Source organism: Staurois parvus, unplaced genomic scaffold (genome assembly GCF_062004578.1).
Source record: "Staurois parvus isolate SC_StPar_1 unplaced genomic scaffold, SC_StPar_1.0 ptg001343l, whole genome shotgun sequence".
Lineage (NCBI taxonomy): Eukaryota > Metazoa > Chordata > Amphibia > Anura > Ranidae > Staurois > Staurois parvus.
In genome coordinates this window covers 343-24,563 of record NW_028319139.1, presented here as the reverse complement: position 1 = coordinate 24,563, position 24,221 = coordinate 343, and the positions used below count along the sequence as shown (strand labels likewise).

The 24,221-nt window shown below is 44.2% G+C and overlaps 1 protein-coding gene across 1 annotated transcript; it reads right to left on the bottom strand.

The window, feature by feature from the left end:
• Positions 1-3,995: 3,995 nt before the first annotated feature.
• OMD (osteomodulin) lies at positions 3,996-9,830 on the bottom strand. The gene is made up of 3 exons (XM_089661454.1): positions 9,569-9,830; positions 7,914-8,866; positions 3,996-4,608 (listed from the first exon to the last, which is right to left on the bottom strand). The coding sequence occupies exons 2-3, from the start codon at positions 8,854-8,856 to the stop codon at positions 4,262-4,264; spliced, it is 1,290 nt and encodes a 429-aa protein (XP_089517580.1). The 5' UTR covers positions 8,857-8,866; positions 9,569-9,830; the 3' UTR covers positions 3,996-4,261.
• Positions 9,831-24,221: the final 14,391 nt, after the last annotated feature.

Here is a 24,221-nt window from a genome sequence, read left to right as displayed (position 1 = left end):
GACCAGAGACTGTGGACATAGTACTCTGGTCATCTGACCAGAGACTGCGGACATAGTACAGATGACCAGACACTGCGGATATAGTACAGGACATGATCAGAGACTGCGGACACCGTACAGGAGATGACCAGAGACTGCAGACATAGTACATGGGATGAACAGAGACTGCGGACATAATACAGATGACCAGAGACTGTGGACATAGTACTCTGGTCATGTGACCAGAGACTGTGGACATATTACAGATGACCAGAGACTGCAGACCTTTGGGGAGCAGAGGGGGGAGCGGGTACCCAAATATGACAGGTATCCGCTCCCACTTCCGTGGAGTTGTCCTTCCCCCTCCGTCCCCGTAGTCTTTTGGGACACTTGACAGGTCCCAGGAGACTACAGGGCAATTCAAAAAGCGCAGCGCCTCTCGCGCATGCGCAGTGGGCACCCGGCTGTGCAGCCTCAAGCTGTCACAGCCGGGTGCCCACACTAAAGTTGCCGGCGCCGGGGAGAGAAGAAGGTGAGGAACAGGTAGGACCGCTGGAGGACTGCAGGTTCTGCTGCACAGAGCCAAGCGGCCGGCCCGGTATTCTAACACAGCGGTGGTGATGGGGAGAATCCCGGGCCAGCCGCTCAATATTCATTCCATAAGAAGCACAGACATTTTCCCCCATTTTTTGGGGGGAAAAAAGTGTGTTTTATGGAGCGAAAAATACGGTAGCTTGTTTTAGTGTCATTCACCTTAAAAGGACTTTGAAATGCTCAGATGTGACTCTGCTTTTAGCAGCAGAGTGGCTAAATGGTTAGCACTTCTGCCTGGCAGTATTAGGGTCATTGGTTCAAATCCCAACCATGACATCACCTACCTGGAGTTTGCATGTTCTCCCTGTGCCTGCGTGGGTTTCCTCTGGGTACTCCGGTTTCCTCCCACACTCCAAAGACATGCTGGTAGGTTAATTAGATCCAGTCTAAATTGGCCCTAGTATGTGTATGCATTAATGTAAGTTAGGGACCTTAGATTGTATGCCCCTTGAGGGTTACTCTCTGATGTGAATGTACAATATAAGATTTAGATTGTAAGCTCCATGAGCAGGGCCCTCACATTCCTTCTGTACTGGAATGTATTGCAATTGTACTGTCTCCCTTATATTGTGCTGCACAAACTGTTGACGCTATATAAATCCTGTATAATAAGATATATGTATATATACACCGTGTTCCAAATTATTATGCAAATTCTATTTAAGTGTCACAAAGATTAAATATTTTGTTTTTCAGTTTAACTCATGGATGGCATTGTGTGCCAGGGCTCTTTTGATCACTGAAAACAATCTCGGACACCTGTGATAATTAGATTGGCCGGTGAGCCCAATTTAAGGAAAAACTACTAAAGGAGGGTGTTCCACATTATTAAGCAGAGCACCATTTTCAAGCAATATGGGGAAGAAAAAGGATTTCTCTGCTGCCGAAAAGAGTGAAATAGTTCAATGCCTTGCACGAGGTATGAAAACATTAGATATTTCACGAAAACTTAAGCGTGATCATTGCACTATTAAGAGATTTGTGGCTGATTCAGCGCACAGACGGGTTCGTGCAGAAAAAGGCACATTGAGGAAGATTTCTGCCAGATCCATGATTCGGATCCAGAGAGCAGCTGCTAAAATACCATTACATAGCAGCAAACAGATATTTGAAGCTGCTGGTGCCTCTGGAGTCCCACGGACATCAAGGTGTAGAGTCCTCCAGAGTCTTGCAACTGTGCATAAAACTTCTATTCGGCCCCCAATAACCAATGCTCACAAGCAGAAATGGCTGCATTGGGCAGAAATATACATGAAGACTAATTTTCAAACAGTCCTGTTCGCTGATGAGTTCCGTGCAACCCTGGATGGTCCAGATGGATAGAGTAGTGGATGGTTGGTGGACGGCCACCCTGTTCCAACAAGGCTGTGATGTCAGCAAGGTGGTGGTGGAGTCCTGTTTTGGGCCGGAATAATGGGAACAGAGCTGGTCGGCCCCTTTAGGGTCCCCGAAGGTGTAAAGATGACCTCTGCAAAGTATGTGGAGTTTATGACTGACCACTTTCTTCCCTGGTACAGAAGGAAGAACTATGCTTTCTGTAATAAAATCATATTCATGCATGACAATTCGCCATCTCATGCTGCAAAGAATACCTCTGCATCAATGGCTGTTATGGAGATAAAAGGAGAAAAACTCATGGTGTGGCCTCCATCCTCCCCTGACCTCAATCCTATTGAGAACCTTTGGAGCATCCTCAAGCAAAATATCTATGAGGGTGGGAGGCAGTTTACATCCAAACAGCAGCTCTGGGAGGCTATTCTGACATCTTGCAAACAAATTCAAGCAGAAACTGTCCAAAAACTCACAAGTTCAATGGATGCAAGGCTTGTGAAGCTGCTATCAAATAAGGGGTCCTATGTTAAAATGTACCGTGACCTGTTAAAATGTTTAAAAAGTTAAAATGTTGTTAAAAGTTTGATTGAAATAGCTTTTGATTTCAGTAAATATGCTGCAAACACAACAAATGACAATTTTAAGTTCTTTACAACCTATAAAGTGTTTTGAAACTGACTGTGCGTAATAATTTGGAACAGTGCATTGTAAATTTTTTATGTTTAACAAAAATACTGTTACCATTAGGAGGTTTGTTCAATAAAATTTGAATTGTACTCTTAATAGTTGATAACATGAGAATTATGCTGACTGTTATTTACATCAATTATTTAGGTAAATGAGAAAAATATCATTTGCATAATAATCTGGAACACGGTGTGTGTATATATATATGTGTGTGTGTGTGTGTGTGTGTGTGTGTAAAGCGCTGTGTAAATTGACAGCACTATATAAGTACCATAAATAAATAATAAAGTTCTGGACACCATGAACACCATGAACCTCTAATACTTAAAACATCTAGTGGTTCTCCTAAAATACAGGTTGGTGCTTTAATTATTATGAGTGCACTGATGTGGAAGCTTGTAGGGCTTACAAGCCCAATAAATGGGGTATACTTGAATGTATCTGGTATGACACAAGCTGACAGTGTACAATATATGTAAAATTATAATTTGTTTACATTTTTAAACTCAGTTTTCTACAATGTACAAAAACCAGAAACAAAACTGTATAACATGATTACAAGCAAACTGACTGGATCATTATAAGGGGCTTTCAGGAAGAAAAATTCCTTCAGATCCTGTATTTTAGAGGAATTAAACGCTACAGCTGCAGGTTATAAAATTAAATTTTTACTATTGAAATCTGTTGTTACCCTTTCTCCAGGGTGTCTTTGTGGGCCTCAGTTTATTTAGCGGTCTAAACAACATTAAGACAAAGGTCCTACTGTTTTCAGGAGACTGAAAAAAGTGTGATCCGCCGTAATTTACACATACAGTGGGGTCATTTTCCGGTTACTTGTACTCCCACATCCCACCTTACATTCATGCATCTTTAATAAAATGTTACTTTATTAATCATCAGTTATTAGCATTCACTAATGGTTAGACCTATGAGTGTAAGAAAATGTATACACCCCATGGATCATCAAGGACTGCGATGTCAGTAACACAAAGAAATAACTATAATTTGAGAGTCTTGATTTGAGAATTGAAAGAGTTAGTTATAGGGGTTTTATCAAATTTTGCCATATATGCAGGCCAGTAATTTTTTATTTTTATTGGTCAAATCAGAGGTTGGCCTCAGATGGGCAGATGGCTTGTAGATGATAATGAATGGTGGGTTATCTGTTTGTCCTCTTTAGTATTTTCTTCTTCCTGACTTAGCCAATATGTAGTTTCAGTGCATGAACACTGAGGGCTTTTTTTTCTTCATTGGCACACAAGCACATACATAGACATGCTCATTATGAAGAAAAATCTCTTTGCATGATAAGCTCTGCTGAGTACTGATGGTTAACAATTTACATGGCTGCTAATCACTATAGCTTTTAAGCTCCTGAGGCTCCAAAAAAGTATGCTACATGATTAATGAATAAGTAACCAATTTATTATCATTAGCGTGCCAACTGTATTGGTAATTTCAAGACCTTGGCTTTACCAGAAATCACATTTTATATGGATTGCAATGCATTTTAAACAGATTGCATTTTAAATAGATTTCACTTAACAAAAAGCAGAATAGGGAAAGGTTTGTGAAAATCTAAAAAAACTGAATAGAAGGATACCTAATGATTTTGTACCTGGAAAAATCAGTCAGGACTAGAAGGAGACTAACATCAGTTAATGGTTAGCTAATATGAATACTCATCATCAAAGTAATTATCTTCCTCTGCATCCCCAGCATGTTCTCCTGCTATTGGTTCATGCTCCTCTCTGTGATATTGAGGAAAATCTTCATCATCATCATCATCATCATCATCATCCCTGTCCTCTTCAGGCAATGGGAACTGAGGAATGAGTGGCATATTCTTTTCCCCAGCAATTTGCTTCTGCTCACCATAGTAAATACTGTATATATGGGGAAAACAAAGAAACACTAAAGTGCTTAAAGGACGTCTTAGTTTGTTTTGATCCACACGAAGGTAGGTCAGTCGGTGCATTCTATCCATTACTGGGCACATCAATGTTATGTTTATAGCTGTAAGAAAGAGACAAATTACTTTTGTTCTTTTGTTCTGCAATTTACTAGAATGATAATAAAAATGTGTGTTTGTGTATATATATATATATATATATATATACACACAGGGCTTTTTTTTCTCAGAGAATAGGTGCAGGAACTCCCCCTTTCCAAATTCCTCCATGTCTCCACCCCCTACTCACCTCCCAGCCTGTTCCTTGGATGCACCCTTTACCCACCTCCCAGTACCTCCCCTTTTAGAGAATACAGAACCAAGTGTCATTTTGTGGTGCTAGGTAATTTTTATGGAGCTTGTCAATGATAACAGGAAATGCATTAAAATAGATCTCCTGTAGCTAGCAACAATAGACTCCAGCTCCTCCCCCAGGAAACAATGACCCCCAATAGACCATAGACAATAGATCCATCCCAGCAACAATAGACTCTCAACAGCCAGCATCAATAGACCCCGCAGCAGCCAGACTATACCTGCCTCAACAGTAAATCCCTCTCAGCAAGGACTTGATCTCCCCAGCAACATAAGACCCATCCCCAGCAACAATAGATTCCCACTAGCAACAATAGATTCCACAGCAGCCAGTAACAATAGCACACCCCAGCACACACCAGAGCCCCTTGCTAATACATACATTCAGTGCTGGAGGTGTCGGAACTGCATTCCCCCACGTTCCGCCTGAAAAAAAGCCCTGCTGCTGCTGCTTCGCTCTACACTGTCAAGAACAAAGAAAGAAGAACAAGAAGAGATTATAGACCCCCTCCTTCAATAGTAAATCCCCCCCAGCGAGGATTGACCCCTGAAGAAACATAAGACACACCCCCAGCAACACAGCAACAATAGATCCCCACCAGCAACAATATATCAAACAGCAGCCAGTAACAATAGCACATCCCAGAGCCCCTTGCCAATACATACATTCAGTGCCTGAAAACAACCCATATATATATATATATATATATACACACACACTATATTGTCAAAAGTATTGGCAGAGAGTACTCCACTCTCAAAATATAAATAAACAAAAAGAAATGTATATATGTACAGATGGACAAATGTACATATGGGCAATTATAAATAAACAAGCACAAATACAAATACAGTATGTTATTCAATATTGCAAACAAAGATAATAAAGATGAATAAAGCAAACAGATGTGCAAACTGTCCATACAGATGGATAAATATCCAAGTGTGAGACGGAGAGCATTCAGTGCAGTAGGAATAGAGGGTTGCAGGAAATCACACCACCCACGTGTAAAGTAAACTCTATACCAGAGACACTAATCCCACATAGAAATCATAAAGCGCCTTGCCGTCCCACAGCACAAAATATTCAGACACGCCACTCCATCTACAGTATATATGAGGAGACAAAAGGAAATTGCGCAGGATTGTGAATAAGAAAACAACTGCTACAAAAGTGACTACAGAGCTCAATCTCAGTCTTCATGGGACTGGGATTGAGCTCTGCAGTCACTTTTGCAGCAGTTGATTTCTTATTCCAGGTCACAATCTTGGGCAATGTCCTTTTGTTTCTTACAGGAGTGTCTGCTTGTACACTCAGAATTGGATGATAATTATTGACCGTCTAAGCAGAACCTACAAAATGCTGTATGTTTTTCCTATTTCTCATTTTCCCTAATTTTCTGCTTTTTACATTTTCTTAGAATTTCAGTTGTATTTTATTTTTTCATGGTGGGTAGGACAAACATAGCATCATTTTTTTTTAAAGAAATATAAACTAAATGGTACTTTAAAGTATTACTTTAGTTTAAATATTGTTTTGCAGGTAGTGAGAAAAAGGTTAGAACCCCTGTCAGGTTTTATTGCTATCCAGTGTTCTTTCCCCTCACTCTTGAGAAGAGGAGATTAAGGGGGATATGATCAACATGTATAAATACATTAGTGGTTCATATAGTTATTCACTGCAGGGAATGTATACCATATGGATCCACTTCAATAATAAACCACCGAATCCTTATGTGGTCTGATTATCCTAAGGATTCAGTGGTTTATTATTGAAGTGGATCCATACGGTATACATTCCCTGCAGAGTATTGCTCCCTGGAGACCAAATATCAAGTTCCTAGTGTTGCCTCACCAGCTTGCAGACCATTGCTCCCAGAGCAGAAAGCGCTTTATGCTGATTTATAATTTGATCAGCATATTGCTCTGGAGAGTTCATTCAAATTATTTGGTGGTGGATTCACTCTGGTAATATTTATTGAACACTCCTTAATTTTTCACGTATTACATCACTTTGGACTTTTTTGGACTTTATATGATTTATGTATGACCTTATTTATGTATATTTATTTGCATATTCTCTATTAGCACAACCTGGTTTCTTTATAAAAAAAAAATAGTAAGAAAAGAAAAACGTTAAAAAAGAAAGTTTTTAAAAATTATCATTTTTTTTAAACATACTGTCGCCAGTCCTTATCCCTGATCACCGCCGTCACACCAGTCATATTATGAGGCTGTACTACATTGGTGACAGTATGTAAAACAAAAAAAATTGGCAAACAAAGTTTGTTTATTATTTTTCATTTTCAAAAAAATTGTGACAAAAAGTTTGCAACTTCAAAAACTCATCATGCCTTTTACTAAATACCTTGGACTGTTTTCTTTCCAAAAAGGGGTAATTTTGGGGGTATTTGTACTGTGTTGGCATTTTAGGGCCTCAAGAAGTGAGATCGGCCACTAGTATATCAGAATTGATCCATTTTCAAATATACTATATATACCCTAGTTTTTAGACTCTAATTTTCACTGTAAATAATATACACTGATTTGGGTTATTTTTTTCCAAACAAATGTAGTAGGAAATTAAACATTTTCAGTATTTTTGTTTATATAGCAAAAAATAAAAAACCCAGTGGTGATACCACAAAAAGAAAGTTCTGTTTGTGTGAACAAAAATTATATAAATTTCATATGGACACAGTGTTGCATGACCAAGCAATTGCCAGTTAAAATAGAGCAGTGCTGTATAGCAAAAAGATGCCCTGGTCATGATGAGGGTAAAACCTTCCAGAATGGTTAAAAAACAAATATTTTTACTTATGTCTCTGTTGCTGTTAAAATGTTTCCTTCACTTCCTCTCTGTGAAAAATGTTGCCCCCTGGAAGTGAGCAAGGGAAAGTGTCGGACAGTAGTAAAATATGGCAAGGGTTCTACCATTTAAAAATGCCATCCTGAGTTTTCTGAACTTTATCTCCCTTGTTTGCTGGCTATACTTAACACAATAAGGATGCGGGTGCTTATTTGTATTTTTTAAACACAATGAGTATTTACTTACTTTCAAATTCGTTGTCATGCAAATATAGGTGCTCAAGTGATCGAGGAATGTAAAACACATGTTTTAGTTTGTTGTGACCCAGGTTCAGCTCCATGAGGTGTGGAAGGTTAAACGTGTTCATAGCAACCTCCTCAAGCTTGTTCTGTGACATTCTAATTGCAATTAGATTTTGAAGCCTTGTAAAATAATCATCTGGAATTTTGGAAATCGAATTATTTTCTAGCGACAGGTACATTACAGAAGATGGAAGGTTTGCAGGCATAGAATTGAGTTTGTTGTTGCATATATTAAGCTGCATTAACTTGGTCAGTTTGCTGAATGTTTTCCCTTTGATGCTCTCAATACGATTGTTGCAAAGGTCAAGCATAGTGACGTTTACTAAGCCCTGAAAATCTTGCTCCTTTATTCTGTTAATTTTGTTGTTCCCAAGGAAGACTCTTTCAACAGATGTTGAAAAAGGTGATGGTATCTCTTCTAATTCATTGTTGTTTAGGTAGATTTGATGAAGATGAGGGCATTTTGCAAACACGCCATAATCAATCTTTTGTGATTTCAATCTATTGTAGCTCAAGTTAATTTCTCTTACATTGGTGGCATTGATGAAGGACTTCATATTAACTGCTTCAATTTCATTGTGCTGAAGGTAAAGCTGCTGAATTCGGGATGGGATCTTGGGAATGGCCATGAGTTTCCTGTTGTCACAATACATGGTGATTATGGATGATGGAGGACAGTAGCATTCCCTAGCACAATCTGTCGTGTAAGGAACACTTGAAGCATGATAATCTGTGATACTTGAGAAATGAAAGGGTGGCTGGTACTCAGGTTCTGGCTCAGGATCATAATCAGTATCGTAATCATATCCCTCATACTGGCAAAGCCCTCCAGTTGCAAGCATGAAAAATAAAACTGAAAACTGAATGAAAATGTCCATTGTAACCATTTTTTGAACACTGCAATAAGAAACAAATATATACATTTTGGTATTTCCTATATAAAGTGAGCAAGCCATGCTAAATTACAAATAGATAATTGCCAGTTTCTTTTAGAAGTTCCCTGAAAGTTATTCTCATTCTTTAGTTTCACTAATTTTCATGAACTTTTAACACATATGCAGTCATTAAATTCAAAACTCCAAACACAGACAATACAGACACCTATATATTTCATTTAACAAACTATTAAGAAAATGATAAATGAGCAAAAATGGTTTTTAACATCCAATTTGTATTTCATGGATTATATCACTGGCTGTTTTAAATTTAAGCACCTTTCATGATAGCAAATAATGTTGCTCTTTGGCATTATTTAGCAAAATCCTTTTCCTCCAGCCTTTTAAAACTACTCTGCATTCAGAGATGCTTAACAATAAACTTTGTTTCCTAAAAGTACATATTTGCTTTCAGTGAGCACAAAACTATTGCCTAACTAAAAATCTATCAGCTTTATAATATGCTACAACATAGTGTTTGGCACCAGCCCCAGAAGCCTATAAAACTTTCAGTTTAATTTATCACAAAGCCTACAGCTGTAGCAGCTGGCATGCACACAAAATCTCTATTAAATGCAGCATTCTTGACTTTAAGAAAATCGTAGCCATCACCTTAAACAAACATCGTCTTGGTTAGCATAACTAATTTGCAGTAGTTCCATACCTGAGTAATTATGCTTCTTATTTGCTCTGAGAGAAAAAATGCTTATGGTAAAATTGTCTTTCAATATGTATCACCAGATGCTGTAAGAAATCAAGTTCTAGATTTAGAGATCGCCTTGACGGTCTAAAGAAGAGAAGCTGAAGTTTTCTCCCAGCAAAAGTAATCTTCTCTCATCCAGACCTGATGACTAAAATTGAGTCCTTTCATTGTGCAAAGTAAACTAGACCCAAAAAAAGGAACTGCTATGTGATTTTGGCCAAGTTCACTGGGTTTAATCTGTGTCCCTTCTTATTTTCAGTTTGAGGAGTGGCAACAATCCGCAGAGGGGAAAGTACTTCATACAGCAATATACACATATAATGCAATCCATCACTTTATTTGCCAAAATATCATTCATACTTGACTCTGGATTCCATGATGTTTCTTTTTTTTTATGTACTAAATTGCCAAATACATTTCCATGATTAGATATGCAGCACTGGAGCTGCATGTCTAATTTAGTTTTTTATTTTTGTCAGAAAGCATTTCAGTTTTTTACTAAACGAGGCTGACTTAAAGTGTAAATATAGGCAATACAAAAGAGATTAGGTGTGAAAGCCCACAGGGAATTCTCCACCAGAACAGAGGCTCCAATAGGAACAACAGCAGTATATCGGTAAAAAATGTTGCTTTAATAGGTACAAAAGACTGATTAATAAATAAACCAAAAAGGAACACTTCCACCAAACACCATTAAAAACACTTATGACAACGTTGTCAGATGTTATAAAAAGCAAATCAACCCAGGCTCACAGGCACACACCTCCATGCATACAAGTGCCTAATAATAAATTATGTAAAGTATATGACTGACTAGAAATCTGCTATGAATTACAGCAAGAAATTGGAATCATTTAGAATAAAAAAAATATAAAAATAGGTAGATAATAGGAGCCACTCCTATTCCCCCAACTGAGGGAGAGGTGTCATGAATCTCCTGAAGCTGCAGCCACAAATAATCAGGCACCATCTCGTCTCCATCATTTTCATCTTCTTCCTCGTGTTGAATGTTAGTTTGACATTGCAGGCGTGATCTAGGACTAAGGATGCATGGTTCTATTGGTTCAGAGTCAGGAGGCTGATGTATTTGGATGGCGTCTGAAATAGGTAGCAAGTGATTTTGGTAACATGTTTTTAGTGGGCCCATTTTCCCTTCAGGATGGATTTCAACTGGCAGCCCGGGGAGTTGCTTGCAGACAATATATGGTTGGGATCACCAGTGAATGGCCAGCTTGTGTTTCCCAGGTACTCCCAAGTTTCATGAAGGTTGAAGGTCTTGTAATTTCACCTTGAGGTCAAAGTTGCTTTTATTTCTTTGCTCTCATGTGATTACAATCTCTCTCACCTTCTCATTGGCTTGCTTCAAAATTTTCTGTAGTTAGTTGGTTAACATACCCCTTGTATGAAGTCAGCGATGTGTGATCTGTAGAGGTTCTAAAAAGCTAGGTTGACCAGCAGTCAAGCTTCTCTCCCAAACATAAATCTTTAGGAGGAATACTGCAAGGCATTGTTAGTCGTGCTGTTGTAGGCATGAACTACAGCTGCAATATGATTTCTACAATGCTGTTTCTTCTCTGAGGGCAAAGTTCCCAACATATTAAACAGAGTGTGGTTGAACGGTTCAGGTGGAGGATCTCCCTGTGGATAATATAGTGAAATTCGGGATTTTTGGATGCTCAGCAGCTCACATAGCTTGTGAACAAGTTTGCTCTCAAAGTCCCTGCCCTGATCAGAATGTATTTGTTGTGGCAAACAATAGTGCAAAAAAACTTTTCCATCAGTACTTTTGCCCCAGTGACTGATTGTTAATCCTTGGCAGGGAAGGCTTGAGCATATCAAGTAAAGTGGTCGGTTACCATCAGAACATTGCTCCCACTGACATTGGGCTACAGGCACAAAACGTCAATGCACATCAACTCCATAGGCCCTTAACTTTGAAGGTGACCCATGAGGGCAGCTTTGGTTGGTAGAGTTTTCCTTTGAATGCACTGTAGGCATGAATGACAATAGCGCTCTACTTCTGCTCTCATAACAGGCCACTAGAAAGAGTCCCTAACCAATCTAAAGCTCCTATCTGGTCCTAAGTGCCCATTGTGACAGGAGTGACTTTGGGGGGTGGGGAGACCCCTGTCTCAGCCACCCAAATCCCTCTTATGTGTAAGTCGCCCTGTGCCTGTTAGGGGTACAGGGTGATCTGTCCTACTATTGTGTAGGCATGTATAGGTTGGGTGTGGGAGTTCTTCATTGTTTAATGCCACATGGTTGTCCCATTGTTCTATTATGTGTCTTGCTTGAGAGCAAACTATTATGGGATATATGGGTTTGGGTATTGTCTACTGCCACGTGGTGTATCCCATTGTTCACTGCCATGGGGCTGCATCCCATTGTTCTAGCAAACTATTATGGGATGTCATGTTTCCGGCAGCCCTTCCCCCTGATGGGACGGCCTGCTGATGTGTTTCCTGTCTGGGTGCGTATTTCCCTGCCCTGTGTATATATCTTGTATCTGTGTTAAAATAAAGCAGTCTATTTCCTGTCTTTCATACAAGCCTGGTGCGGTCTATTTCCATTTTGGTCAGCGGTGGTGTCCACGGATCTGTGTACGGACAGGGAAGCGGGAGTCTAACGGAAATACCCTAGGGAAGTCGGGGTCTGGTTCCGTTACATTGGTGGCAAGCGGTGGGATTGTGCTTCCAAGCTTTGTACACGTCCAAACCACCACCGGGATTCAAGATCAGGAAAGTAGACGTCAGTCACACCAGTGGAGATATGGACCTGGCATCAGAGTTCCCAGGGCTGCTGCAGAGCGTTCTTGCAACATACCCCAGGACTGTGTCTACGGATCAGTACCTGGAGCTCAGGCAGCGGATTTGGGAGGTGCTTTGGAGAGGAGCCCTCCAGGTTGCTGGTATGGACAAGGGCAAGTGCTATCCAACCCCAGGGGAAAGGGCCAGGGTCCATCGGAAGTTACGGATGCCGGTCCTGGGAGAGCAACCCCAGGAGCAGTGGGTGACTGAGTTGAACAGGCTGGTCCAACAGGAGATAGAGCTGGACAACAGATATCGGGCTCTGCAATGGTATGCAGAGCAGGAACATTTAGGGGTGACAACAGAGTGCTCTCCTGAGGGATATGACTTTGGTGGCCCTGGATTGCTATGGGAGAGCCTTACAGATCATTTTGTGTTTGGCGATGAAGGAGAACCTACCCTGGAGGAGTTGCGAGAAGACAGAGAGGCTATGTTCGGTCTCACAGGGGTCTCAGAGCTTGAACCAGATCTGGAATACCTGCTGAAGAAAGAACTGCATCTGGAAAGGGCATACAGGCAACTACTAAAACATGTTCAGCAGCATGCCCAAGAATCGGCAGTGGAAATTCCAGAGACTGGGGATTTGATAGACTTCTCTGCTGAGGAAAAACAACCTGGTAAGCCTCCAGCAGAAAAGCTGGCAACAGGGCAAAACACTACTGAACTCTGCCCAGCACTGGTAACATCTTCTGAGTTCCATGGACAGGAGATGGTGAATCCCTATCCCCAGACACCAGTTCCAGAGACTGCGGATTTGATTGACTTTTCTGCTGAGGAGGAACCAGCCAGCACACCTACAACAGAAGAGCTGGCACCAGGGCATGGCGTAGTTGACCTCTGCCCACAACAATGAGCCCTGCAAGAGCTACAGGGAGAGGATGCAATCGGCACCTCACAACGGCAGCTTGAGCTGATGCCCGTGGATGGGACTTCGATCTCCACTGACACAATCCCAGAAAAGGGTCTGGCATTGGGACAAGAGGATGTCAGCCTTACTTTGCAAACACCTGGGGGATGTCCATCAAGTCAAAGTGCATGAAACCACAGTCCCCACCTGGATACCCCAGGGATGCTGGGCAGTCGGCCCAGAACCCCCACAGCATGATGGAGCCGGCCCAGCCACCCTGTCTTCTCTCCAGAGAGGACTTCAGGGAGAAGGACCAGTCCGTACTTCTCCCCAGTGGTGGGTATATTCTGCGAGAGAGGCAGAGGTTGGCTGGGTAAGTAATGCTTTGTGTGGGACAATTTGTTTGGGGTACTGTGTGGGTGCTGGCATTAGGGGACTGGAAGCACAGACTAACTTCGGAGTCCATCCATCTGGGATTTACTCCTGTGTTAGTCTCCTGCCGAAAGGGGAGATATGTGACAGGAGTGACTTTGGGGGGTGGGGAGACCCCTGTCTCAGCCACCCAAATCCCTCTTATGTGTAAGTCGCCCTGTGCCTGTTAGGGGTACAGGGTGATCTGTCCTACTATTGTGTAGGCATGTATAGGTTGGGTGTGGGAGTTCTTCATTGTTTAATGCCACATGGTTGTCCCATTGCTCTATTATGTGTCTTGCTTGGGAGCAAACTATTATGGGATATATGGGTTTGGGTATTGTCTATTGCCACGTGGTGTATCCCATTGTTCACTGCCATGCAGCTGCATCCCATTGTTCTAGCAAACTATTATGGGATGTAATGTTTCCGGCAGCCCTTCCCCCTCATGGCACGGCGTGCTGATGTGTTTCCTGTCTGGGTGTGTATTTCCCCACCCTGTGTATATATCTTGTATCTGTGTTAAAATAAAGCAGTCTATTTCCTGTCTTTCATACAAGCCTGGTGCTGTCTATTTCCGGTTTTGGTCAGCGGTGGTGTCCGTGATCTGTGTTCGGACAGGGAAGCCGAAGTGTAAAGGAAATACCCTAGGGCAGTCGGGGTCCGGTTCCGTTACACCCATATTCATCATGAGCCATTAGTACAGCTTGTCTGTGTTTTTCTGGGAGGAATAACTGCCACCCTTCTTCTGCAGGACCCCTCCGATAGATGATGCTGTGTTGTACCTGCAGTTAGTCCCATTCTTTGTAGACTAATTTGGAGTTCATGATAGAACCATTTAGTAGCAGGATGGGATCTTGTTTGTTCAGAGCTTTCAAAGTTAAACTGCAGAGCATATCCTCACTCTGATCCTCCTTCAAGTCTCTTTGTCAACTGTGGGAGTCCCTCGCTTTTCACTTGAGACAGGTCCCAGTAGCACTTGGGCACTCCCGATGGAGTGACTCCAATGGTCTCCGCTACAACAGCTCCTTTGTGCCGATCATGCCTTGACACAAAGCCTGGACTCCCTCAGATGTCACCTGAGTCCAACTTTCTGGACCTGTGTACCGGTTATGTGATCTTTAGGACAAAGCGGATATTTCAAGCTGAATTGAAATACCCGTAAACACAAGTGAATATAAATGGCAAAGGTGACTTTGATATCCTATGTTGAGGTGGTAATGAAATGCGCACTCACCGGACGCGCATATTATATGCGACTTATGTGTAATAATCCTGCTGCCAGGTGGTGGGTGATCTTCCCTCTTTCGGATCCTAGGTGAGTATTCCTTCTCCTCAGGAGATCCCCCTATATGGTCCTAGAGGATGTAGTCCCTCCAAATGGCCTGGGTGGTATGTGGTAATCTGTTCCTGGAGTGGGTCTGTGGACTAGAGCACTCCCCCAGGGGGCAACAAGAACACTCCCATAGTGTAGTATGTTAAATCCAAAAATTCATTTATTATGGTGTATCAAATAAAAGGTATACAGCGTTGCAGACAGTAGTCTGTATAAGGACTGACCAGCTGGTAGTTAAAGATGGCCTCCGGAGCTCCACGTTACTCCGGCGGCGTGACGTCACGGCGTGATGTGGCTCCTCCTGCCGCGTATCGTGCTTAAGCACGTCTTCAGAGGGGGGTCGCCCTTTCATTACCACCTCAACACAGGATATCAAAGTCACCTTTTCCATTTATATTCACTTGTGTTTACGGGACTATCACTTATCCTTGGTTTTCTTGATCCATCAGGGACTTTTTCATATATTGTTTGTTTATAAGCGCTGCACCTTCCATATATATTGTCTATTCCGTAGGTCATTGGTATCTATTTTGTGCATAGCAGCTTGTTGGTTTTTACTAAGGCGCTCTTTACTACTTCTTGTGAATTGAAATACCAACATGGTGGCTAGGCAAGGATGTCCAGTGGCATCTAGCTTGGCTGTTGTCAGAAGATAAGTTAGGGGATTATTGTCTGTCTTGACTTCAAAGGAGGCTCCATAATCCTTCAATTTGTCGTTGGTGGTTCACTTCAGGGCCAATGCTTGTGCATGCAGGTGTGCTCGGGGGGGGGGGGGAGGGGGTGTTTTTATTAGTTATTTTGATTTTTTAAATTATTTTTGAACTGTCCCTTTCATTTTTTTTATCACTTTCATTGCTATCACAGGGCATGTAAATATCCCCTGTGACTGCAACAGGCATTGACAGGTATTCTTTTTTTTAGAAACTCTGGGGTCTGTTAGATTCTAGATATCTCCTCTGCTCTTACATCATCTTATCTCGCCAAGATTGGTGTGATCGGATGCTTTCCCAATTTACAAATGGCGCTGCTTATATCCTGTGAAACTGAAGTGATGAAATGCTTGTAGCTTCTGATTTCTTAGACTATAGAGATGACTGGCACCATTCCGATCTCCAGTCAGCTCTATGGTACGCTGGCAGAAACACCGGCTGCATTCTCAGGTTCCCCCAATGGCACGGGACTGCCCAAGAAGGTTGTGGAAGGCAAGAAGGGAGGGAGCATCTTCTCCCACTGCTTGTAACAGCAATCCTGCAGCTAATTGGCCAATAGAATTGCTTTTACATGAAAACTGATTGCTGATTTTTTTTTTCAGATTTACTTTTTATGTTTTTTTTTTAAAAACTGTAATAAGCAGATATTAGGGTCTCTCAAAATGCATTGGCCAGTTTCCTAACTACCTAACATCTTTCAAGACCCTGTGCAAATATGTGCCCTGAACTGTGCCATGCTGTACCCTATACTAATACTCCACTAGTGTGTGGTAGTGTACAGAAGCTGTCTTTGAGGCAGAGACCAGGTTGGCCAGGACAGGAGGGACAAAAAAGCGGGTGTCATGCCTAATTCCATTTCTGCTACAGATACAACATCTTTTTTGGGGTGTCCTTTAGGTTGGGGTACCAGGAATGGCATCGGGAAAATGCCTGTCTTGCAGCCGGCTAACTGCATCTGGGTTGGGGATTTGGGCCATAGCACCTTCTGGATACAAAAGGGCCGTGATGATCTCTTCCTGGAATTTTAGGAAGGATCCACTACATCCAGTTGCTTTGTAAAGCACAACAGCATTATATAGAGCCAACTGAAATAAGCAGACACTGGATTTTCGGGAAACTAAGTACATCTTCATTATTGTTGAAGTGCACCCCTCCCATGTTAAGGTTATAGTCGTGGACACAGAGGGGCACCTCAACAACATCAACTGCCATGGCAATTTGGATGTTCGTGTCTGCATGAATGGAAGACAGGACGAAAATATCCCATTTGTCCTTCCACTTCACTGCGAGCAATTCCTCATTTCTCAAGCAGGCTTTTTCCCCCTTTCTAAGACAAGTATTTGCAAGTCGTTGGGGGAAGCCCCAGCAATTAAGTTGCATGGTGCCACATGCACAAATTCCAAGGTTGTACAAATGTCTAAATACTGGCACGCTTGAATAAAAATTGTCCACATATAAGTGGTACCCCATATGGAAAAAGGATGAAACCAAGTAACAAAATATCTTGCCACTGCTCCCTTTGTAGTCTGGGCATCTGGGGGGCTCCATATGATCTTTTCCCTCATAAATCTGAAATGTATACGTATAGCCTGTTGCCCTCTCACAGGTCTTATACATCTTGACCCCATATCTGGCACACTTGCTGGGGAGAAATAGTTTGAATGCAAAAAATTAATGAGGTACTCATCAACCCAAATGTTTTTTTGGGGAGTAAACACATCTGCAAATTTCTGGTTAAGGTTTACGAGGGGCCGAATTTTGTAGAGCCTATCATATTCAGGGTCATCCCAAGGACGAGAGTGTATTTTTGCTGAAATGCATAAATTGCATTATATTTTCATATCTATACCTGGCCATGGCATCAGAGAACACAAGCATATGATGAATTGGGTCTGTGGACCAATACAACCGCAACTCATTCGTTTTCGTAATGCTCATGTTGAGGGTTAGGCCCAAAAAACCCTGGGAAACAGTAATAGGTTTCCATGCAAATGGTCTGGTAAGGTTTGAATTTGGGTTGGCAGCGATAAACTGTTGTACATATAAATTGCTTTGATCCACAATCAATCCATACAGATCTTCTGTGAAAAACAGCTCCAAAAAATCAAGGGCAGTATTTAACCACTAGCCGCCCAGCCACTGTATAAAAATGGTGGCAGGGTGCCACGGCTGGGCAAAAGCACGTTTTAAAACGTGCTGTTTCAAAACAGGTAGGGGGTGCACGCGAGGAGCGGCGCCGCCCTACCTTCACCGCCGATCTCAGCCGCAGGTGTCAGTCGCCGGGTCACAGCCGGTTATTATCAGCTGTGTCCCGGCGATTAGCGGCAATCAGTGACAGAGAGCAGGGCTGCAGTAGCTCTGCTTTCTGTCAGTTCCCTGACAGTTCCTGACAAGCTGACCAGGAGAAAAGAGTTTCTCTGTCCCGATCAGCCTGTCTCCCTGCAGTACACACCCCCGCCCCCTAGTAAAACACTCCTCTCACACAGTTAACCCTTTCAGTGCAAAAAAAAAGTTAATCCCTTCCTCCCCAGTGCCATTAGTACAGTGTCAGTGTTTTTTTTTTTGCACTGATCACTGTATTGGTGTCACTGGGGATGTCAGTGACCCTAAGTCAGTCCCCCCCAGTGTCAGAATGTCCGCCGCAGTCCCGCCATAAGTCGCTGATCGCCACCATAAGTCACTGATCGCCGCCATAAGTTGCTGATCGCCGCCATAAGTCACTGATCACCGCCATAAGTCGCTGATCGCCGCCATTATTAGTATAAAAAAAAATAAAAATCTGAGTATCTTTCCCGCCATTTGTAAACGCTATAACTTTCACATAAACCAATTAATTTACACGTATTGGGTTTTGTTTTAGCAAAGACATGTCGCAGAATGCATTTTGGCTGAAATTTATGACGAAATTTGATTTTTAAATTTTTTTTACTGGACATGTTTTATAGCAAAAAGTACAAAATATTGTTTTTTTTTTCTCAAAATTGTCAGCCTTTTTTTTTATAGCGCAAAAAATAAAAAACGCACAGGCGATCAAATACCACCGAAAGAAAGCTCTATTTGTGTGAAAAAAAGGACATTAATTTCATTTATGTACCGTATTGCATGATTGCGCAATTGTCCGTTAAACTAGCGCAGCGCTGTATAGCAAAAAAATGGCGTAAATTGCAGTATCTATACCATAGTTTGTAGATGCTATAACGTTCACAAAAAGCAATCAATATACACTTATTGGGATTTTTTTTTACTAAAAACATGTAGCAGAATACATTTTGGCCTAAATTTATAACTAATTTTGAGTTTACTATATATTTTTTATAGCTGAAAGTAAAAAATATCGTTTTTCTTTTTTTGTTTATTGCGTGAAAAATTAAAAGCGCACAGGTGATCAAATACCATTGAAAGAAAGCTCTATTTGTGTGAAAAAAGGACGTAAATTTTGTTTGGGTGCAGCATTGCATGACCGCGCAATTATCAGTTGAATTAGTGCAGCGCCGAGTAGCAAAAATAGGCCTGGTCATTAAGGGGGTAAATCCTCAGGAGGGCAAGTGGTTAAATTTGCTGTTTCCACCTGAATTCTGGGTTGGGCAGTGAATGGGGGAAGTACGGGTGCTGCAGAACTTGTGGGCTGTCAATCAGGATTTGCAAGCACATTTGGGAGGACACTATGGTCTCTACGAGCCTGTGTGTGATTCTTGTTGGCTGCGGGACGCTACTAGTGCTAGCCACCGCACCAGCTTGTACTGCACTTATGGGACTCGCCACATCATTAAGTGATACTGCAGTGCTGGTATGTATAAGACCAGGATGTACTAGGCCGATGGTGCTTGCCAGTTCACCAACAGGTATCACGGCACTAGTACTGACACTCTGCTGCATATGAGAATCATCATGCAATTGTAACATCTTAGCAACCTGGAAACATGGTCGGGTATGCCCAACCTTAGCAGGGACCTCTTCTCCATCATCTGAGCTATCTGTCAGGGTGCTGGTGCTGTCTACAGGTTCATATTCTGAGGCAGATTCTGTCAGTAAGGCTTCGCTTTCACTCTCATCTGACATGCTCAGAATCCTGTAGGAGTACCTTTCGTTGGACATTTTGGCCACTAACTTTATAGGTCCTAGTGCGACTCACAGGAAAAAGAGCACCTGGCTGCTTGAACCACTACAGAGAAACAGTGCTAACAGAGATCAGGCCTGATTCTGTGAACACTGCAGTTTTGTGTGCAGTTTTGACCTACTGACACTGCACTTGCTGGGGAGGGGGAGGGGAGTGTAAGGGGCTAAACGCAGGTGCTGGCAGGTGCCAAGGCTGATCCCGCTAACGATGCATTTTTGGGAACACTATACTAATATGAACGCTGGTAAAGTGCTGATCTGATCAAAGATATTGATCCGTTCAGAAAATATACTAGTAATGGAGGTTTATTGTGCACGTGAGCGTGTTCCTTGCAATCAAGGGGTTAAATGAGATGACTGATGTAGTTATGGGCAATCTGACGCTATATAGGAGGGACGCTAATGCTATCTGAAGTCGCCGGTGACACTAATACAGTAATCAGTAACAAAATCTGTACACTGTACTAAAGACACTGATGACAGGGCAGGCCTACAATCACCACGGAAGAGCAAATTACGTATATAAACGTGATTTTGCGTACCCGTGCTGCCCTGTAGCAGTATTTCTGTTATAGGGCGGCACGGAAGCTGTAAATATGGATTTTTACTTAAAAGGCTTTTTAAGTGATGCTTAATTCATTCTTTCCTTCTTTTTGCATTTTATTTTGTGTATATCGGATTTAGCTTACCTCTTTGATCTCTAAAAACGGGTGTTAGCATTTCTGTAATACTGACCCCTACTGACCCGGGGCCCTCGGGCAGTGCCTGAGTTTCCAAATGGTCAGTCCAGCCCCTGGTATTACTAGGTTTTGCCCTTATAAAAAAATCTGCTCTCCTTCCCACAGTGTCTCTTCTGCCCTCCCTCCCACAGTATCTCCTCTGCCCCCACTCCCAGTGTCTCCTGTGACCCCCTCCTACAGTGTCTCCTGTGACCCCCTCCTACAGTGTCTTCTGTGACCCCCTCCCACAGTGTCTGCTCTGCTCTCTCTGTCACAGTGTCTTCTCTTCCGCCCCCTCTGCGTCTCCTCTGGCCCCCTCCCACAGTGTCTCCTGTGTCCTCCATTCCACAGTGTCTCCTTCTCCCCCTTTTCTACAGTGTCTCCTTTGCCCCCTCTCCTACAGTGTCTCCTGTGACCCCCTCCCACAGTGTCTCCTCTCCTCTGCCCCCACTCCCAGTGTCTCCTGTGACCCCCTCCTACAGTGTCTCCTGTGACCCCCTCCTACAGTGTCTTCTGTGACCCCCTCCCACAGTGTCTGCTCTGCTCTCTCTGTCACAGTGTCTTCTCTTCCGCCCCCTCTGCGTCTCCTCTGGCCCCCTCCCACAGTGTCTCCTGTGTCCTCCATTCCACAGTGTCTCCTTCTCCCCTTTTCTACAGTGTCTCCTTTGCCCCCTCTCCTACAGTGTCTCCTGTGACCCCCTCCCACAGTGTCTCCTCTGCCCTCCCTCCCACAGTGTCTCTTCTGCCCTCCCTCCCACAGTGTCTCCTCTGCCCTCCCTCCCACAGTCTCCTTTGCCACAGTGGGAGGGGTGTAGAAGAGACACTGTGGGAGAAGGGGCAGAGGAGACACTGTGGGAGGGGGTCCCACAGTGTCTCCTCTGCCCCCCTCCCACAGTGTCTCCTCTACACCCCTCTCACTGTGTCTCCTGTGTTTCCCCTTCCACAGTGTCTCCTCTGCCCCCCTGCTACAGTGTCTTCCCTGTCCCCCCTCCCACAGTGTCTTCTCCACTCCCCACAGCATCTCCTCTCCCACCAAGTGACTCCCCTCCTTCCCCTCTCACAGTTTCTCTTCTACCCCCCACCCACAGTGTCTCCTCTGCTCCCTCTCCTACGGTGTCTCTATGTCCTCTTTCCATCACACACACACAGATAGCACTTCCTACCTGCCAACTTATATGTAGAGCAGAGTGGAGTTCAGAAGGCAGCACAGTGGTCGGTGGAAGGGGGCCCGTGGCTGCCAAAGTTAATAAACCAGGCTGGTGATTGGTTGCTAGTTCTGCCCGGGGGCGTATCTACCGTTAAGCAAACAAGGCGTTTGCCCAGGGCGGCAATTTTAAAGGGGGGGGCAACACCTGGTTAGCAACGGCGGACAGACCCATGCAGAAGGGTGCCACTGGTACTCCTGTAGGTGACCCGGACAGCAGGAGGATTGGTGTGGTGGGGGAAAGCAATTGTAGAAGGATGCACTGTGTATCTCTCCCTCCAGAAGCTGAAAGCCAGGTTAAGTTTTCTCCCCCTCTTCCTCCCACCGGCTGTCACGTACCTGATGGAGACTGAGTTGACGAGGTTGGCCTCACTTGTGTCCCTAGCCCTGACCCCACTGAGGTTGGAACAGGGGGAGTCTAGGGACCAGGGGGACAAGAGCGCCAGGAGTTGTTGCTTGTGGCTCTTGCAGATGATGGCCTTGGTAGACTGAGCATCCACTGATTTAGGGCACAGTAGCAATAGAGCAGGCAGGTTCTGTTGATTGCCGGATGTGCAGCAGAGCAAGGTAGGTAGCCAGGACAGGACTGGAGCAGGGTCAGACAAGCCAGGGTCATAAACAGCCGGGCAGCGCAGTACCAAATCAGAAGAGAAAGCCAAGGTCAGGAGCAGAGCCTAAGTCCGGAACCAGGAGCAGGAGAGCAATCAGAGTCGGGTCAGGAACAAGCCGGGTCAGCAACAAAGGAACGTTAGGAACTAGCAGGACACGGGGGGGAGCTGAAAGACCAGTCAGCACTGAATCAGCACCAAGGTGCTCTTTAAATAGCCCGCCCAGCGCCGACAGGCGCACCTGGGTCCTAGTGATAGGTGCACCTGGGTCCTAGTGCCCGCCTGCCTGTGTGCCTTGTCGGAATCCTGCGCTGCGCAGATTCATGCGCTGCGGCAATCTTCTGGTTCTCTGATACCGACTTTCTGCTGGTGGAGGGAGAGACAGACCTGGCCAGATCAAGGGGGTGCCCTGGTGTTCCTGAGTGGCCGCTCTCCTTTCAGCTCCTTCACCCACCCACACTCATTGCTGGGACCAAGGGACAAACTAGAGCAGGAAGAGGAGAAGTGGTGAAGAGGAAAGAGCCTGGAGGAGGTGAGCTGTGTTGTGTTCTCTGGGCTCTCCTTCCTGTCATCCATCCAGCACATGATACACTGATAGATCATATGGCACTGCACACATACACACACACACAGTATGATTACCACCTCCTGTCCACATTTCCTGCTGCCCAGAAATCAGCAGCCTTTGAGGAGTTGGGGGGGGGATCATACTGTGTGGTTTGGGTGTGTGTAGTCCCATACAATCTGAGAAAGAGAGAGAGGGGGGAAGAGAGAAAGAGAGGGGAGGGAGAGAGTGGGAGGGAGAGAGAGGGGGAGAGAGAAAGAGGGGGGGAGAGAGAAAGAGGGGGGGAGAGGGGGGAGAGGGAGGGGGGAGAAAGGGGAGAGAGAGGGGGAGGGGGGAGGGGGAGGAGAGAGAGAGGGGAGGGGAAAGAGAGAGAGCGAGATGGAAGAGAGAGAGAGATGGGGTGGAGGGGGAAAAATAGAGGGGGAAGAGAGAGAGGGGGAGAGGGGGGGAAGAAAGGGGAGAGAGGGGGAGAGAGAGGGGGAGAGGGAAAGAGAGAGAGAGCGAGATGGAAGAGAGAGAGAGAGAGATGGGGTGGAGGGGGAAAAAGAGAGGGGGAAGAGGGAGAGGAGAGAGAGGGGGAGGGGGAGATGGGGGGAGAGAGAGGGAAGAGGGAGACAGAGAGATGGAAAAGAGAGAGATAGGTAGGAGAAAGAGGGAGGAGAGAGAAGGGAGAGCAAGAGGGAGAGGGGGGGAGAGAGGGAGGGAGAGAGGGAAGGGGGGAGAGAAGGGAAAAGATAGAGGGGGGAGAGGGGGAGAAAAAGGAAAGAGAGAGAGGGGGAAGAGAGAGAGGGGGAATAGAGAGAGAGGGGGAAGAGAGAGAGAGGGAAGAAGGAAGAGCCAGAGGGAAGAGAGAGAGAGGGGGGGGAAGAGAAGAGATAGGAAGAGAAGAGAGAGGAGAGAGAGGGGGGAAGAGGGAGAGAGAAGAGAGAGGGATGGTGAAGAGAGACAGGGAAGAGAAAGAGAGAGTAGAGAGAGGGGGGAGAGAGAGGGGGAGAAAAAGAGGGAAGAGAGAGAGGGAAGAGAGAGACAGGGAGAGGGAAGAGAGAGAGGAGGTAGAGGGGGGAGAGAAAGAGAGAGAGGAGAGAGAGGGGAAGAGAGACAGAGAGGGAAGTGAGAAAGAGGGAAGAGAGGGAGGAGAGGGGGGAGAGGGGGGAGGGAGGGGGGAGAGAGGGGAGAGATATAGAGGGGGAGAGAGAGAGAGGGAAGAAGGAGAGAGGAAGAGAGAGGGGGAGAGAGGAAGAGAGGGAAGAAAGAGAGAGGGAAGAGAAGAGAGGGGGGGAGAGGGGAGAGA